This window comes from Cylas formicarius, unplaced genomic scaffold (genome assembly GCF_029955315.1).
Source record: "Cylas formicarius isolate icCylForm1 unplaced genomic scaffold, icCylForm1.1 PGA_scaffold_6__28_contigs__length_40554024, whole genome shotgun sequence".
NCBI classification, from domain to species: Eukaryota; Metazoa; Arthropoda; class Insecta; order Coleoptera; family Brentidae; genus Cylas; species Cylas formicarius.
Genome location: NW_026844347.1, coordinates 30,297,429 through 30,316,216, shown reverse-complemented (window position 1 = coordinate 30,316,216; position 18,788 = coordinate 30,297,429). Strand labels below are relative to the sequence as shown.

The 18,788-nt window shown below is 32.5% G+C and overlaps 1 protein-coding gene across 2 annotated transcripts in view; it reads right to left on the bottom strand.

The window, feature by feature from the left end:
* Positions 1–18,788, bottom strand: part of LOC132703709 (rap guanine nucleotide exchange factor 4) — a 178,821-nt gene that overhangs the window by 23,482 nt on the left and 136,551 nt on the right. For both annotated transcript variants that reach the window (XM_060673134.1, XM_060673135.1), the window contains 4 exons: positions 9,424–9,607; positions 7,853–7,998; positions 5,020–5,164; positions 2,176–2,358 (listed from right to left, as the gene is read on the bottom strand). In XM_060673134.1, the coding sequence (XP_060529117.1) occupies positions 2,176–2,358; positions 5,020–5,164; positions 7,853–7,998; positions 9,424–9,607 (658 nt within the window). The remainder of the gene's footprint in view (positions 1–2,175; positions 2,359–5,019; positions 5,165–7,852; positions 7,999–9,423; positions 9,608–18,788) is intronic.

Below are 18,788 nucleotides of genomic sequence, written 5' to 3'. Positions count from 1 at the left end.
GAGCTAGGAAAGGAATACGTTTATGTGTTTAACCGTTGCCTATTGGCAAAGTGTTTCGCTAAAGGAAGGGAGGTTTTCGGGTAACAACCCCGGCTCGTTACGATCGCTACGCGTGTTATTTGGAGGATGACTTGAAATTCTAAGTAATGAAAACTTCCTATTTGTCGGTAACGAATGTTTCGCTTAAATTAACTCAAACCATTCAAAACAAAATTTATTGGTCCTTGTATAATATTAAATGAGTTACTTCGGATGGACTGCGGCTTTTATAAAATAAAAGGTGGCACAAACGGAAATGTCATATTCTTGAATTTTTAGAAATAGGATGATCTTGAAAATCCGGCATTTTTGGAACACTCTTTCTGCGTAAACTTCTCGAAAAGGTGATCTCAGGTCTGGATACGGTTTTCTACGTAGGATATAGTAAACTTACCAATTTTATATAAACTAAATTTGAGGTTTTTTTACTGGAAAACCCTGTATGTCTTCTAATAATTTTGTTAGGCTTGTTATACGCTTTTCCAAAATAATTAACACATAGGGAAAGAATATCATTAATTTCTTTGTTTTTTTTTGGGTAGACCATGAAAAACTACAGATACAAATAATTTATTTATTACATGAAGTTTGTTACCGGTTAAAACAAACTTGTGTGGGTACAATATTAAATGCGCATTAGCAATATACCCCATTATATCCGATTTAGATTGTCATCTAAAGTTATTAAGAAAACAGATACATTTTTCCAAGATCTAGTGATAAAATTTTTTTAAAATTAAACATAACGAGTCTAATAAAATTACTAAAATAAATATAGGGTGTTTCATTTAAAAAAAAATCAAAGGAAATCCGTAAAAATATCGTATCCAGATCAGTGACACACTGTACATGTGGTCCGGATATTAGAAAGGCAACGCTTGACAGGTGATAGATATATATTGTTAATTATTAATTACTTTTTCTGCCCTCGTCTTTAAAATGCCCAATTACACACCGCTCTAGCGGGCAGGAAGCGTCACTTTATCACTGACGTGATAATGTGACGCGGATCCGAGGCTCTTAGAAGAATTCCCGGACTTTACCACTTTGAGAGCAATCGGATATTTTGGTAGATATTTTCAACGCCTTGAATTCTGACCTTTGTCAGTTCTGACGGTCATGTCAGTGAATGTATTTGTGAAAATGTTATGCAGTATATCAGACAATTTAAATACTACGTGCTGTAAGCTACAATTAAAATCTAGTGGAGTAGTCAGTAAGTAGATTGACATTTATTATTTAAGTTTTTCACAGAAATTTTACATACCTTTCACATGAAATTTAGTGGTTTTTACAGTTTTTTATATTAACATCTTGCCAAGGCCAATTTTGCGATTTTCAAATATCCATGTTTCTCTCATCAGTACAAACAAAACAAAATTGAAGGTTATTACCTGCTTTTTCTTGCTTAAAGAATCTTAAAAATGTAATCCTCTTAAAAGCTCTATCCTTGGGTGATTTTTCTTCTTCTTCTCAATTACAGTCTTCGTCTTTAAATAAACTACTTAATGATCAATTGTAAAAGTTAAACAAATAACATAACGTTTTAAAATTGTGTTTGTTCCGTTTTTTATATGACATATCCAATAATACAAATAATAAACAGAGATCTGTTTGACGTACACAGTTAACAAGAGACAACAATAGCAGCAATTGGTAAATATTTTGTTTGAATTGTACGAAATGTAGTAATCCGATAATCTTTTATAAAAATTACAGTGTAAATGTATGTGTTATACGAAAAAATCTGATTCCATTGATTAGGTTAGGTTAGGAATTTGTTATGCGAAAAAAATTTTATAACTAAAGTATATATATGACATTTTTTCTCTTTTTCTCTCTATATTGTGAACTCTTTTATTTATTTTTTTTCTGTGAGTGGTTTAGTTTCACGGTCGCATTTGTTGAATTAAAAACATAACATACAATTAAAATGGGCTTAATAAATTTTCGATAATAAGGGAAATTTAATTTAACTATTATTTTCCTTTTAAAAAAAGAAACATTTTCTAACAGCAACTACACAAAGTAAATACACATCTAAAGCATATAAAATATAAAAAAAAACTAGATACGAATCGTAAAACTGGGAGTATCTAATTTAAATCTAAATAGGGTAATATATAAAGCACTTACTTGAAATGCGAAGAAAACACCTGTTTCGTATTCGAGGTGATTTTCTCCAGGATTAACACGTCCTTTCCGTGCTCCTTTAACCTGACCGTATTCGCTTCGACGTCCCTGAGGATGCGATTAAAATTTTCTTTGTCCACGCGGAGGAAATGACAGTTGTTTTCCCTCAGTACAATCGTTGCGGCTCTACAATTGAAACGGAAAATTGCTGCAAGCGGAAATATCGACTTTCCCGTACGTTGAAGTGCAACAAAGCGAGTACCTATTGTCAAAGATATCGAACAGAAATCCTTAAATAATGGCTATTTGTTTTGAACAAATTGGGGATTTCGAACACAACACGCACTTTCGATCGAATGCGATTTTTGTTTAGCGTATTGAGATGACGCCTGAAAAAATTACATCGACTAAACGTGATATACAGCGTGTTTCAGTTCATTTGCAATAGGGAAATTGCATCTACATATTTGAAAAGATTATATTATATTAAAGTCAATGAAGAGCGTATATACAGTGTGTCCCACTTAGGAAATGTACACCCTTGCAAAATCTTTGTTTATGGTTCGATTTTGATTTTTTTTGTTGGATAAGTCTCTGAAAATGCACTAAAACATTTGTTTGCTTATTGCTTCATGACCAACTGAGACTATTTAACAAAAGAGAGAGAAGAGCGAAGTGCTATTAGGGATTAAAAAAATTGGCAACGAATTCAGGAATACTTGGCACCCAACTATACCAATTATTACAATAATACAATACAATGAAATGTATGTGTATGAAATGTCGTTTGTGTGCCGGTTAAGGCTGTACCGTGCGTTCAATTAATCTTGATAACATTTTAATTGATTGTAACTTTTTTGTTTTTAGGGATATCAAAATATATTATGAATGTGTTTAATATAATATCTTATTTCGATTACAATGATGTAACACACTTTTTGACTCGTTTTTGACAAATCAATCAACAAAAACAACAAACAAATTATTTACAAATTAAAGTAGAACAAAAACACTAAATCTGACAAAACACACTAAATTGAAAAATTCTTTAACCATTCTAAATACTGCTGTATGTGACCACCATTTTCTTGAACACATTTAGTAACGTTTCCGGATTGTTTCTTAACTGATTGATTGGCTGTGAAATCCTTCCACGACATTACTAAAAGGAGTTCTGTGCACGTGATTTTTTATGTGTCCCCAAAAGAAAAAATCCATTAAAGTTAAGTAGGGGCTGTTGGCTGGCCAATCCATAGTTCCACGGTTCCGTATCCTACCCCTGGGATATTCCATGTTAAGAAAATTTTTAACTTACACAACACTGTGACGAAAGGCACTGTCTTGCTGTCATATAATCAGCGCTGATATATTTAGGGGTACCTCACAAAATATGCCCATCTATGACATCACAATATTGATTGGTACTGCTGGGTTTTCATTTCGCGTATTTGTCTAGGATTATTTAAAGACCAATATCGCGTATTTTGTTTATTACAACCCTTTTTTGCAGTGAACGAACTTTCATCAGTCCATGAAATGTTTTTCAAAAAATTGTTATTCTCATTATGTCTATTTAAAAAATCCAAACAAAACTGCATCCTCCTGTGACATTCTTCTGCACTTAACTTTGAGTTTTAAGAAAATTATATTTATATTCTTTCAAAATTGAGTGATTGATCCCCGACAAATACCTCTCTCTTCATATATTCTAGTAACAGAGGAAACTGGATGTACTTCATAGAATCCTAATATGTTTGTGTTATTTTCTTCATTTAAAACATTACGGTCCCGGCATACCTTTTTAGCATTTCATACGTTCTGCCAATCTCTTTCTCAGCCATGGATATATCTGTTTTGAAGGAGCTCGGTGCTCTGGATTTTTACTACAGAAGAGTATCAGCACATTTTCCAAAGTCAGATTAATTGTACTTAAAGGCGAATTTAAATCAGTGATTTTGTCTTTAATACATCTAAATACAATTATTCAAATGAGAATCAATGACGTCACAAAACAAAGAACTGTCAACATTTTCTGAGATCGTTGAAGAAGTAGTGCTTTGTTTTTGGCAGTTAATTGGATGTCAATATCGAGGCTGGCAACATTGCATATTTTAAAAAGCCCAAATTTATCCAGAGTAACAACGGCAGCCATGGATTGTGTATATTCCTAATACATAAAATTTATTTTACTTGGAAATAAATCTTTTGCAATTGAGAGAAAGTCAAACGTGTCTTCTGTCCCATTATTTATCATTAGCCGTTTTATTTGTTAATTTTCGCGTTTGACCATCACTGTGAACTCAAAATGAGCGCGACGTCAATAGAGTGACGTCCGTAGCTTGAATAACATCGACCTCGTCTGAGAACTATTAGCTGATTTGAAATTGCGAATCGCGAAATAAATGAAAACAAGCTTTCTTCGCTTGTATTTGCTGCAGTATTGAATTTATAACGTTTTAATAAAAGATATTTCGCCCCTATTTTAATTTGTTTGCATTATTTATCAGTTTTACCGCAATATTAATTCAATTCCCCCGGCGACATGGAAAAACATTAAATTCACCACAACTGCAATAAAATTTCCATAGCACGGAAATCGTTGTGGCAATTGCGTCGGAATTATACAATTTAGCATAAATTGAAATTTTGTTTATCCATATCTTTTCTGGTTAGATTAAAATATTTTTTTGCTCTATGCAAATGTAGCTACGTTAATAACTATTTCTATATGCTTATTATCCAATGTCTTAAAAAAAAAAACAAACGTTCTACGCAAATTAAAATCAGAAGGATAACAAAGATACTAAAATATAACTGGCAACGCTGTAATGTTAATGGTAACTTTACCTGGGAGCGTCGTTGATTAACGCTAACTTCCCAAAATCATCCCCCTCGTGAAGGGTATTTACCGTCCCTTTGCCATGTATGACGACATCCACGGAACCTCTTACTATTATGTACCACGATCTCCCTTCGTCTCCCTGGTGAAATACTGTCGAAACAATCTAGATTACTCCCCAAACTTAATTACGAGTAGTGTTATATAATTGAGGGGGCCTGTAGAACAATTTGCCTTTTCCTTATTACATAATTTCACTGAGATTTCAATCAATATTGAATAAACATTATCATAATAACGAACAAAGAAATGAATTTAAATTATGTCCCCCCCAGAAAAATACTCTCGTATTTTAAGGAACATCTAAAACTGGCCAGCATTATACTCTGTATGGTCTGTTCATAGATATAAGAAAGTGACCAATTGCTTTTGAATGGGGATAATTCAAGGGTGGTCATTATCATACAATTCAACAAGATTATTACCTACAATTTCGGAATTTAAATTCAGGTAAAAATGTGGTCCGTAATAGAAAATAATTTTATACCTACCTGTGTTTAATATTCTTTGGTTCGGTATACTACTTAGTTTAAGTTTATTAGTAACCGTTCTTATTATGCAAAATATGTGCTAGTCTAGTGATCTCAGGAGATGCTCCCGTCCAAATGTAGAAAACACTATTCTATTGAGACTAAGGAAGTTATAAACAATGTTTATTTGACTCTCATTGAACGTGGTGCCAGCAAGCAAGCGTCTTTAGATTAAACGGCCACATTGACGAAAATTCCAACATCAACTGTATAATCCTATTTCAGCGAGGAAAAAAAGGAGCGATGCTGACATTTTCTCGAGTGTAGATGAAAGTGATCAATATATAATATGGCGTAAAATTTAGGCTTGAAAAAGATGAAACCGGTGTCAAATGTGGCAGAACTATCCTATGGAAGTGTATTCAACACATGGGTTTTTGATTTAAAAAAATTGACAAAAGGCAAGTTTTATTGGAATCTTTTAGAAATGGTGACTGGAATGTCTAGAAAAAATTAGGATTTACAGAAAACAACAAAGGCCAATTATTTACTTGGATGAAACCTGGTTCGACACTTATGATACCCCGAAAAAAGGTTGGGTTGACTCAACTAATAAGTGTAAAACAAACGCGCCAACAAAAAGAGGTAAAAGAATAACCATTTTGCATGCTGGCTCTAAAGATGGTTGGATTCCAAATGGACTTTCTCTGTCTGTGAAAAATCTTAAAGATTCTTCTTTGGATTACCATGAAGACACCAATGCTGATTTATTTGAAAGTTGGTTTAAAAACGAACTAGTTCCAAACATTCCTCCTAATAGCGTAATTGCAATGGACAATGCAAGTTGTCACAGTAGACAGTTGACTAAAACCCCTTCCTCATGTGACACCAAAGCAACAATCCAAAACTAGATGTATAATAACGACATTTATTTTCACGGAAATTATACCAAAAAGCAATTAATTGAGGTTCTACAAAGCTTGGACCTACAAAAGGAATAAGTCTGTGATAATTATGCAAAAAATCTAGGGCATACAGTTTTAAGGCTTCCACCTTACCACTGTATATTTAATCCCATTGAACATGTTTGGCACCAACTGAAATCTGCCATTCGTAGTAACAATGTTTTTCCCCGTGTTAACTCCAATGTTCTCAAACTTATAGAAACCGAAGTTTTTAACATTACTCCACAAAGTTGGGCAAATTCTGTTGAACCTATAGAAAAAGCGATGATATATTATGTGAATAATTTTAAGTAATTTAAGTAGGTAATAAAATAAATTGTAATTTTATTTTAGATTTAAACATAAATACATACATAAATAAATAAATATTGTTTTGTATTTTTCCTAACAAAACCCCAAATAATTAAATTCTAAGCAAAGTACGGACCTGTTCGGCAATATTTCATTCTTACAGCTTGCCCGGGTCTTTCCTTAATTCGCATGAGGTAGTCACTTTCTTATATCTACGAACAGACTTTACCTGGTTATATACTGAAGAGGACGGAGCTAAAAGGGGGCGTGAACATTGTCTCAAATATATTCCATAAAACTAAAATTCTTGCATGTAACCTAAGAAAAATTCCAGAATCGTCACTCAGGTCTTTGCCTTTTACTTATACGGCAAACAGTCATCCGCTCCACCAAATAGTATATAAACAAGTATAAAGTAGAATGCGAGCCATTTTCAGTTAAGGTCTGAAGAAGTTAACCAAATGATTGGCGAAACGCCAGCAAGTTTGATTTATTAAAAACCGACGCAAGAGCAAACCAGAAGTTTTGTAAATAAATTCTTGCTTGGTAAAAGTCTAGATAAAATTATTTGTTCCCTTTTTTGTCTTTCTAGCTTCCTTTCCCAATTATATCAAACCAAATTAAAAATAACAAAAATTCAACGCGGAAGGAAACCAGCAGATTTATAAATAGCGGAAGTTTTTTTAAAACATATATATTATTATTAGAACTTTATTATATTTTATCGAGAAACTATTTCTTCCAAGTTGAGTAACAACATAACGCCCTGTGCAATCAATTACGTTGGAGGGGAACTATTTCGATTTATTGTAATAAAAACTCTCCGAAAAGCAAGATTTACCGGAGTTCGTGACAACTTTTAACAGAGTTCCGGGCGATTTAGTATCAAACACGTGTTGTCGAGTGTGGAAAGCAGGAAACAAGAAAATTAATCTGCAGAACGTGAGAGATTGCGCGGCTCGCGATATCTATAGGATTAGTTATTATCGGTTGGGACGAATTTGCAAACCAACGTGTAAAAACAATTTTATGGGAATTCTTTGAGAAATACTTACGCACTGTTCCAGCTTTCGAATGGGCTTCGAATACTATGACACTCACCAACTCTCGTTTGATTGAGTTGGATAAGTGAGAGAGCGCTCGGATATGCAGGAGTTCCTCGTAAATGGTTTCTATGTCGTCGACTGTCCTTTCGTGGCTCCTGAAACATAAAAATCAGTCAGATAAATAATTAACTATTCATTTTTAAGAATGGAAAAAATTATATAGCGTAGTACATTTAAAATTAAAATAAAATTGTGTTCAAGATTGTAAATTATTTTTGACCGAATGCCTAGGAGATGTTTTATTTCTTTCAAGACTGTGATTTCTATTCAAATCGGTCCCACTGTATCGGCACAAGCCGAAGAGTCTATTTTCGTTGTTTGCTTTAACTACGTTGCCACGAAGAGCGTTACAGTGATAGATCTGTTTGTAATCCCCGTTCAAGAGAGAAATTTCTATGAACTGCTGGCTCTTTAACGAACGAAAATATTTTCATTCCATTCACCGTCGCTTTAACGGTCATTGTGGAAACTAACTTTTGAGAAGTTTTGTATTTTTTAAGTTATCGATTTTAAATATAAATTGTAAAATCTTAATTAATTTATAACCATTTTGTTATTTGTAATGTCATTTACCAAATTACTGCATCCCTATAATACGCCTATGACATAGTTATGTATTATGTTTTTTAGATGTATATCTGCTAGATGTACAAAAGTTACATACGAAAGTTAATTGGGGTATTACAAACCTTTAATTTATTTTAATTTTGTATATACAGGGTGTTTAATTTTTCGTGGCGAATATTAACTTTCTAATTGCATATTACATCATTTTTGAATTCTATGCAAAATTCTAGACATATTTTGTGCATAATGTCTTACACCAAAGTCGGCCAAACACGAATTTTAAATCAACGTATGTTTTATTATCTACCGATATTTACGTTTTCTGTTAAATTTAAGATTTCATCGTTTTTACACTTTATAATTTATGTATTGTATTTTTAGAGTGTATGTCTATTGTATATTTTGTCATATTGCTTTCATGCATGGAATTTTTCTATTTTTCTATCTTGAGTTTATACGATTTATTTATCCACAACCACAAGTTGTCAGCGTAAATATTCCTTTTTTCTTTTGTACTACTGACGCGCCATTTGTTGTAAGCACTTTTTATGTAAAAAATGGCTAAACAAATCGAATCTATCTAACCGTTTTTGCCATTTTTTATTTTATATGCGAAAAATGACGTTTGCGAGAAATAAAACATCTGCCAATTTCTTTATTCGGAAACATTTATTGTTTTAGTGGAGTAAGTTTTGTTGTAGGCAATTGCATAAGAAATTTCGATGCATATTAATACAGGGTACGTGAAAAACAAGATTAAAGGAAGGTAGGAAAATCTCATAGTCGCTTGAGCTATATAATTTTTATAGGAAAATATGCCTTTTTGCTCCGCATTTTTATATTAAAATCACTCGATTTTAGCATACATATTTTGTAATGTTTTCCCTCTGAGAGTTGAGTGTCTGTTGATGAGATATTTTACAGTATTTATAAATCACGAGGGGTACACTTACGGTTTCCGTAGGATCATCCGTAAATAAGCGTCGGGACCTCTGTTAATCAGTGTACCCAAGTGGTCTTGTATCTGTTCCTGGGCGGTTGCCACATCCTCCAACGGGGGTAACGCCGTCGCGCCCTCTTCGTCCTGCCAGAATCGGTAGAGGAAACATTTGTCTTTGAAAGGTTGCTCCTTGCTAACTGAAAATCGAATTGAAACTGAAGTATTAGAGCGAACAATATTCCAGCGGAAATATTTTTAGATTTTGGTTTATTTATTAAAACAGTAAGTAAAAACGAAGAAAAAAAGAATTAATAACAGATTCAACATATAAAATATGCGGAGGTCTATTATAGGTACTTTTTAAAATTATTCTCATATTATAGAGACACGGAATACATCGACAAATTACAAGGTTTTCAAAAAGTTTTACTTCTGAGATATGTGAAGTAATATTATAGTTACTTTTTAAAATTAATTTTATATCATACCTAAATCGTAAGGGCTTTTTTGAATATAATTTGTGTTGTCAAAGTTTCATCTAATTTTTAATTTTTTGAATACATAAGATGTTTTTAAATTATGTCAGCCAAATTTATAGTAGAGTGTAACAACAACATATCATATTTTATATGTCTAACTACAAAAACTCAAAAATTTTAATGGCAATAACTTGATTAATTTAAAGGGAACAACTTACGAAGGAATGAACTTTTCAATTACCTATCTAATTGTGTTCGGGGGTCTAGCTGACTCTTTGCGTATTCGAAAAATTCTCGAAATTATTTCATTGTTTCATTGTATCTCGTTGCTTGTGGAATTTGCCTCATTTCACCATAGGGTTATTCTACTTTGTAATGTAAACTTCCTGTGTTGTTGCAAATCTGTTTTTAAATATTAGAACAACGATGTGCCTTCCGCTAGATGGAGCTCAATATCATCGCCAAGTTAGGACAAATTTAAATACCAATTTTGAAAACAGGTTTAATGAAAGACACGAGTTCTAAAATTCCAGAACCCAAGGCTTAATACTAATAGGTTTATTATGTTGATTTTCAACCCGTTTCCAACCGCATCAGATAAAATGCGTATTAAAGACACTTTTAACACTGTAACCCCACGTTTCTTGTATAGAGTTTGTAATAGTTAAAAAAACATATGTAAGTGCCTGGCAATGGATGGTGGACAATTCTAAAATTTATTGTAAATACATGATTTTCTTAAATAAACACATTTTACGGCAAAAACACACCAAATTGACTAACGAAATAATATTTTTATAAAGAGTGCTTTAAAACAAATGCGGAAAACTTGAGGGGATGTTTCTCTATTTAAAATAAAATGTTGAGTCAAATGTCAACCACTTGCGAGATATCGCGTTACAAATATAACGGAAAAAGGAAAATAGAGCTGTAAAATATTACCAAAGTATTACTATTACCAAGTTGTGCATATTTTTTCTAAATAATTGGAGGGGATCGAATTTAACTACCCCTATCAATCTTCTTAACTAAATTTAAGCAAAATTATTTTGATGAATTTCCTTTTACAATTGATTCCAAATATGAAGTAACGATTCTTTCTTACACCACCAAACTTCAGCTAAACGGGAAAATAATTCATTCAGATTTTTGAGGATTTTTTATTTCGGAAATAAACATTAGCTGGAGCTGGGAGTTGCTTGACGTTAAAACTGCGTCGGATGATAATCCCCTTAAATTAACAACAGGATTTCAAACAAATTGATTAACTCCCTGCGTATGTACATTACATATACGAATACAGCGTAAAGGAAATATTTTTTATCTGCTATATGACTTCGAAACACTCCTATGACGGCTTCGGCCACTTTCTATCGTCAACCGCAATCCCAAGGGATTTTATGTTTGCCACGGGAAGTTCTCCGGGCGTGTGCAATTCCAATATTTGATGCTAAGTGACGTTTTGCGCAGAGTTGGAACTTGTTAGGATACGAGCAATAGTTTTCCATGGTAGAGCCGAACTTTCTATCTAATAATAAAGACAAACATCAAATCGGAAGCTGGTCAAAGCTTGTCTGTGAAAACTTTACTTATTAAAATGAATTATTAATCGTTCTTATCGTTGTTCATTTATGCGTGGTTGACCTCCTAAACAAAGTGTAGCAGCAACAGGTGATCCCGTAATTCAACCTGCATTCAGTAACCTTGAGTCCCTTATTTCACTTTTTGGTAGGTACTCTATGTATTTGATTTGACGCATGTAAAATTATCTAGATGCTAAAATCTTGCGGAAATTAGTGAGTTACATTTTGGTTAATTTCGATATTAATAACTATAATTATTTAACCGGTTGTTCTTTTTTCTTTTTCTTCTTATTCGCACGAGTAGGAATTTCCTTGTTTATCTACCTGTTGCTCAGTTTCGCTCCTTGGTTTTCACACCAAGTTGTCTTTCCACATTTCTTTCGTTAGATGTGAGCCAATCTGTTATTTGATTATGCCTCTTGTTATTTACGTTTCCAATATAATAAGGGCAACGTGGAAGGACGTATTATGGGATCCGCAGTTGAAGCTCAAATCATTTTGAAGTTGTTAAAAGGCTATCAATCGTGCTATTGAATAAAGCGGTCTCTGATATATTTTCAAAATAACAATTTTCCAAAAAAAAAAAATACAACGTCACGTCATTGCATGGCCGAATAAGAGCTCAATAACTCGGTCTCAATCTAGCCAAAACATCCACTCTCAAACCCATTTCTAAAGTCCCGGGAATGCCGGAAGTGACTCGCGATCGGGGGTTTGGTCTGTTCATAGATATAAGAAAGTGACTAACTGATACGAATTAAGGAAAGACCCGGGCAAGCTGTAAGAATGAAATATGGCCGAACAGGTCCTTACTTTGCTTAGAATTTAATTATTTGGGATTTTGTTAGGAAAGATACTAAACAATATTTATTTGTTATTCATATAATATATCAGTATCACTATCGCTATTATCGCCTGTTCTAATCATTATTTGTTCTATATTATTTGCAATATGGATATCTGATTGTTCTGATTTATCTATATGTTTAACAGAATTTGCCCAACTTTATGGAAGGATGTTAAAATCATCTGTTTCTATAAGTTTGAGGACATTGGAGTTAACACGGGGAAAATTATCACAGACGTATGTATTCCTTTGTAGAACCTCAATTAATTGCTTTTTAGTGTAATCCGGTTTCATCTTTTTCAAGCCTCCTAATTAAGATATTTAATGTAGGCACGCTTTGTTACTCGTATAACTGGTAAATTTTACGCCGTATTATATCTTGATTACTTTCATCTACACTCGAGAAAATGTCAGCATCGCTTCTTTTTTTTCCTCGCTGAAATGGGATCATTCACAATTTTCCATACAGTTGATGTTGTAATTTTCGTCAATGTGGCCGTTTCTTCTAAAGATGCTTGCTTGCTGGCACCACGTTCAATGAGAATCAAATATACATTGTTTATAACTTCCTTAGTTTCAATAGAATAGTGTTTTCTACATTTGGGCGGGAGCATCTCCTGAGATACACTAGACTCGCACATATTTTGCATAACGCTGTTTTACACACGAAATAAGAATGATTACTAATAAACTCAAACTAAGTAGTATACCAAACCAAAGAATATTAAACACAGGTAGGTATAAAATTATTTTCTATTACGGACCACAATTTTACCTGAATTTAAATTCCGAAACTCTAGGTAATAATCTTGTTGCATTGCATTGCATCTTAAAGTGACACTTTATGAAGGCTTCAAATTGTGTATGATAATTAAAATCTAAGTGAAACTACGTTATTGATCTTTATTACTACTTTTACAATACAGTGATTATTGAGGAGTATGAAAATAATCTTTTTTAAAGAGAATTACATTAAATTAATAGATTCGGCATAGCATATACAAAATTACATTACGAAATGCAATTTGGAGTTTTTTTTGTAAATATTAATTAAATCAAAGTGCAAATATTGATTTACTATTTCTACAATTTTAACTACCTGCTTTCTTCGGGCAGTTATGTCTATCAGCGCAAGCGAAAAATTTTCTCACAGTGGATAATTATGTTAGTAAGATTAATAACTTAATGATTAAATTTAACTGACAAAAACAGCTTTTTGTATGAATTTTAGCTCCGAACACACCATAAATTCAAAAATACGAAAAATAAATCTCGCCTTTAAAATGCGAGCACCATTCAGAAATTGTTCACCTACCGAACATTCGTAATTTTAAATCAAAATTACGATTTTCCGGCATGTATACGGGCAGGAAGTATAGATTTTTCGTTTGAATTTATCGTCGGCAAGTTGATTTGGTAGGCGCGATTTGGAACCACGCCATTTTTCATATTTTAGACCTAAACGCATTAATTTATGAATTTCTCCCAATTTTGCGGTTATTAATTTTAATTTATGTGCGACTCGTCGAGTGCCGAAGACGAATTATTTTAAAGTCATCTTGCTTTCGTTGAAATCTTTGTGTCCTCGAAATTGTAACGAACTCTGCAAGGTGAGTCATGGGTATATGACACGAGATATTGACTATACGTTTATACCTAAAATTTGATACGAATAAAGGCTTCTTTCACCCAGTGTTTATTTTAAAATTTATGACCAAACAAAATCGAATGTTAATCTTGAAATAATGCGTATGAGTTTAATCATTTGTTTTAGATCAATATTTGTCGATACCAACAAGATTTGCCAAATAAAATAAAAAAGTTCAACATCTAAAAGTTATTTTCAAGTAAACAACTATACCCTATACATTCCCGAAGAAATATTCATATAATATTTTAATTGTGTCAAATTTGAAAAAATATATTTTTTAAACACGTTTTTCTACAGTTCTCATTCTGCCTTTGTAACATTAAAAATGTACCTTATTACAATCAAATGTTTCGCTAGTAAAGTAAAGCGTCAAAGTAATTATTTCATTTGGGAGGTTATCCAAAGTCTTTCCAACTTGCGAAATTTAAACTTCTATTGAGTTCTCCACTTATCGATGCAAGTTTTTCGGTAATACGCTGTTTGCTCAAAACTACTATTTTGCTAATACCGAATAACATTCAGGCACATTGATTTTATCTGCCTTGATGCGATAAAAAACGAATGTAAAATCAAATAAAGATAAAGCTAGCATATACACTAAATATTCAAAATTCAAAATATTATTAGGACTACTGAACTACTACAAATAAGAAGTTTTTTTTATGTTTCAAAGTATAATATCGTTCTATAATGGCTTATTTTTAGAAAAATAATTAGTAACCATAATTAGTAAGCCAGAAAAATAATATCATATTCTAGTATTGTATTAAACACGGATAAAAAATCATTAACATTTTTGTAACAAAATTTCTTGAATTATTTATTGGTCAAAAATTCACATTAAAAAATTTCAGAGACACAGATATTTTACAATTAATATATCTTGGTCTTATAGAATCTACTGTCTTACGGGGTCCTATTTTGAGGAAGTTCAAGAGATCGTGGAAAATATTTATTTTACAAAAGAGCAGATCAAATCAGTCGCTGGCATAGGGAGCTCAGATTCTTGTAGAAAATATTTTAAAAGATACAATATATTGACTTTTTCTTGTCCTTATTCTTTGATAATATTCAGAAAAATCCGGAAATCCGCAATCCGATAATGACTCATGGCAGGATCGAAAGACCATAGACGTTAAATCAGGAAACGAGTAGATCGATGAGTTAAGGGCATCGAATCGAGGCACATGTAATGAATTTTTCATCTGCGGGGATTGCTACAACGCTATAACGGGAACAAAGGGAATACTATAAGTTTATATTATTTCAATCTCTCGTTTTCGGTTTATGTTTCTTGACTTAAAAGATTTTGGCCTTAACACTGACTTACAAAAAAAGTCAGTTAATTTCTTCTAAGAAAATCCGATATAGTGTTTTAACGATAAGTTTCAAGCGACATCATCAAGTTTTGCTGTAAGTTATGTTTTGTAAATACATCAATATTTGGAATATTTATGCCAAATTTTACTTTTTGAGTTAAAATTGTTTGTATCATTATTTGTGCTTCACTGGAGCTGAAATGTTTTGTTTTTAATGATTTATGGAAAGAGCTTACTAGATATAAACTATAATGTAACTTTAAACCAATAAAACCTTCGTAGTTTTGAGAAAAAATGTGTTAAATTTTTGACGTTATTTTGAACTTACCGTATCAATTTTTACTTTTTCTGTAAATCTTAAAAGTAAAATAAGCAAACGAAAGTCAGCTTGTGTTAAAATTGTACAGAACAAATCCATACGGGGAAATATTTAGAGACTTATAAATTTCGAAACCGGAAAAGTTATACGCGCTACGTGAGCTGATTTTCAGTCAGAAGTGCGATACATAAAATTTTCAGGGCAAAAGCTTTTATTTTCTCGGAGTTTCCCCAAAACTATAACGAAACATCAGTCGTAAAAAGATCGTCAAACAGGAACGTTTGTTGATATTAAAGTTCGGAAGGTCTTAGCTGCCATTTCGTAATCCCTAAGGTTACAATGTGACAATGAAGCTACTTTTAACGCTAAGCAGCATTATTTTCTAAGTACATTTTAGTTTCCAGAGCTTATGGACCAGTCATTAAATATACGATAAACTCCATTTTATTTTTTTAAAAAAGTGTTTTTCAGTTGCCCGTCAGAAATGCATTTTAACCCGCTCTCTCATTATACGGCTTCCAAAAATTTTGAGGACTCGACCATTTTTGTGACTTTGTAGCAGATTTTCTTCTGCCAAAGTACTGTTGCATATTGCTGCATGATCTGTAAATATACAAGCTGAATCATAAAAAAATATCGGATTGGTTTGTAACTCAAAAACAATTAAAAAAAAACTTCAAATCTTTATCTTCAAAGATAAACAAGATACCTGAATGTTTCTAGCATAGTGTGCGACGCTCTCAAGTCTGATATAATCGTTTATACATTTAAAATTAATGGTCTAAATATTTTCGGTATTTTATGTAGACCTCTGAAAAGGACCTAACGAAATACTGGAAGAACACAAAAACTTGTAAACGTAAGAGAAAAGTAGCGGGATAACCGATGAACCGAAATATCAAAGGAATCAGATAGTGCCCTTTGACTGTTGTATTTCGGTCCATTAGGCCCAGTTTTTTCGAATATAAGGCAAGTAGATAGCGGCTAGAGATTTCTCCAAAAAGGCATTTTTTTCAGTACTTCTATTATCATCCTTTAACAAAATGTTGTTTATACTAACACCTATGATAGTCAGCCTGTCGCAAATGAAAATGTGAGTGTCGTCAACAAGCAGTTTTAAATTATTTTCATTTCCGAGTATTCCATGTTGTGTTTATCAGAGAATACGTTTCCGCCACTTTATTCGAAATGGGGATTATCGCGCGGGTGACAGCAAGTGGCAATTTTTGCGTTATTTTTTGTACCTACTTCGTGTTTACCTGACATTTTCTCGTATATCTTTATTACTGTATGATAACGACGGGCACGAGTATGGCGCGAGAATGATTATTTTATGCTAAAAGCATCGTATATCAAAACGGCAAACTTGCGCGTCACAAATCAAAAGGACCTTTGAGTCGAACAGGCTCATGAATTATTGCAGATATCACGCGACTCGTGGTTAGAAATATGTTTTGGTTTAGAAAAGAAATTTCATTTTGTAATCATCGTCTTATAGCCTTTCCCGATGAAGTCTCTCTTCCCTGTTAGTTTGGCGATTTTGAAATTCAATAAGACCTCTGATGGAAAAAATTCTACTACTTCACAAGTAATACGTGGAATGGTCGATTTATTTTTATATGATTTCGTGTGGTTCTAGATTCAGAGTTTATTTATAGAGTGATCTGAGTGTTCAACCTTAAGGCAAAAACTAACCAATTTCAAGTACAAGACAAAATGCTCTCCTGATCGATACCACTCAAGAAATATTAAACAAGCATTATTCTAACAGAAACTCTTTATGTAAAAATTTTATTCTTCAAGTCTACCTAACTAAACTCCTTAGATTTATGCAATATTTAATTGACCTTAATTTCATAGGGAGTACTTCTAATTTTACTACAAAAAAAGAATTTTTCACAATACAAGTTCAATGAAATCGCAAGATATTGTTTTTGCTCAATTTTCCACAAAAACTTGGGAGCTACGGATAATGCTTTATTGTCGCTTAAACGGGTAGAAGGGAGCCGGCCACAGGGTCAAATTTTAAGTAATGCAAAGTTTAAATGTCTTGTTGCGTTTGATTTTTGCAATTATAACAAATTTACTTTTGTATGTAAGTTTTCAGTTGCCTAATAAATAATTTTTGACAGTTTTGGTTAGTTTTTGGGAAGGAAAATGTATTTTTTTTTTAAATGAGACACCCTGTAGGTTTTTTACTTTAACGTTCGTAAATCACCAGCAGAACAAAAAATTCACAGGCAATATTAGCCTAAACTTGAATTATCAGCACAGTGGTTGCTGAATAAAACTCCATTTTCCTTTTAATAGTTTTTTGATTTTTCGTCTCCTTCTTTTGGGAATGAAACCGTTTTTGCAAAAAAGAGACGAAAAAATTTTCTTGTAAGTGAAGACGTGGCAATTGGTGTTCCTGAATATTTTCAACAATATCTTGACGATTATATTTAAGACTCTAATCTATCCTTTAATACTGCCCTAAGGATAAAAAAACACAAATTTTGGCCTTATAAATTCCGACAAGCTGAGGTGTAGGGGATGCAGAGGGATAACTTTTTTTATCATTGGTATGTTAACTTTTGCCGCCAAAACATAAATAATTTTTGCCAATTAAATTTGAACAAAATACATTCAGATTTCCACAGTTTTTTATTATTATTTCAAGAACACCCTGCCTCTATCAAATACAAAATATGACAATATTCCGACATCTATATATAAAATCAGGTAGTAATAGTGACGATAATTTTCATATTTTACATAATGAAACAAAAAGGTGAAAATAAAATTTGTTGGAAGTTATGGATTTAAATGCATCTCCGTTGTTAAATAATTTAAAACCCTACACTAGTAATTAAGAGTCTATTACTACCTGATTGTATACATAGATGTTAGAATATTATCATATTTTGAACTTGATGAAGGCACGGTGTTGTCAAAACAGCTATCATATAGTAATAAATAACTGTGAAAATCTAAACATCTTTTGCTCTAATTTAATTGTGTTAAATGTGATAATCCAAAAAATCATCATTATGTATTGCCAGTACATCCTATGAGGTCCACAATTTCGGTTCAGCTTTGACGTTTGGTGCGGTATAATTGGTTCACGCATTGGTGGTCCATATTTTTACCACGGCACGATGACCGGTGGATCATATATATTACTGTAATTCTGGATGA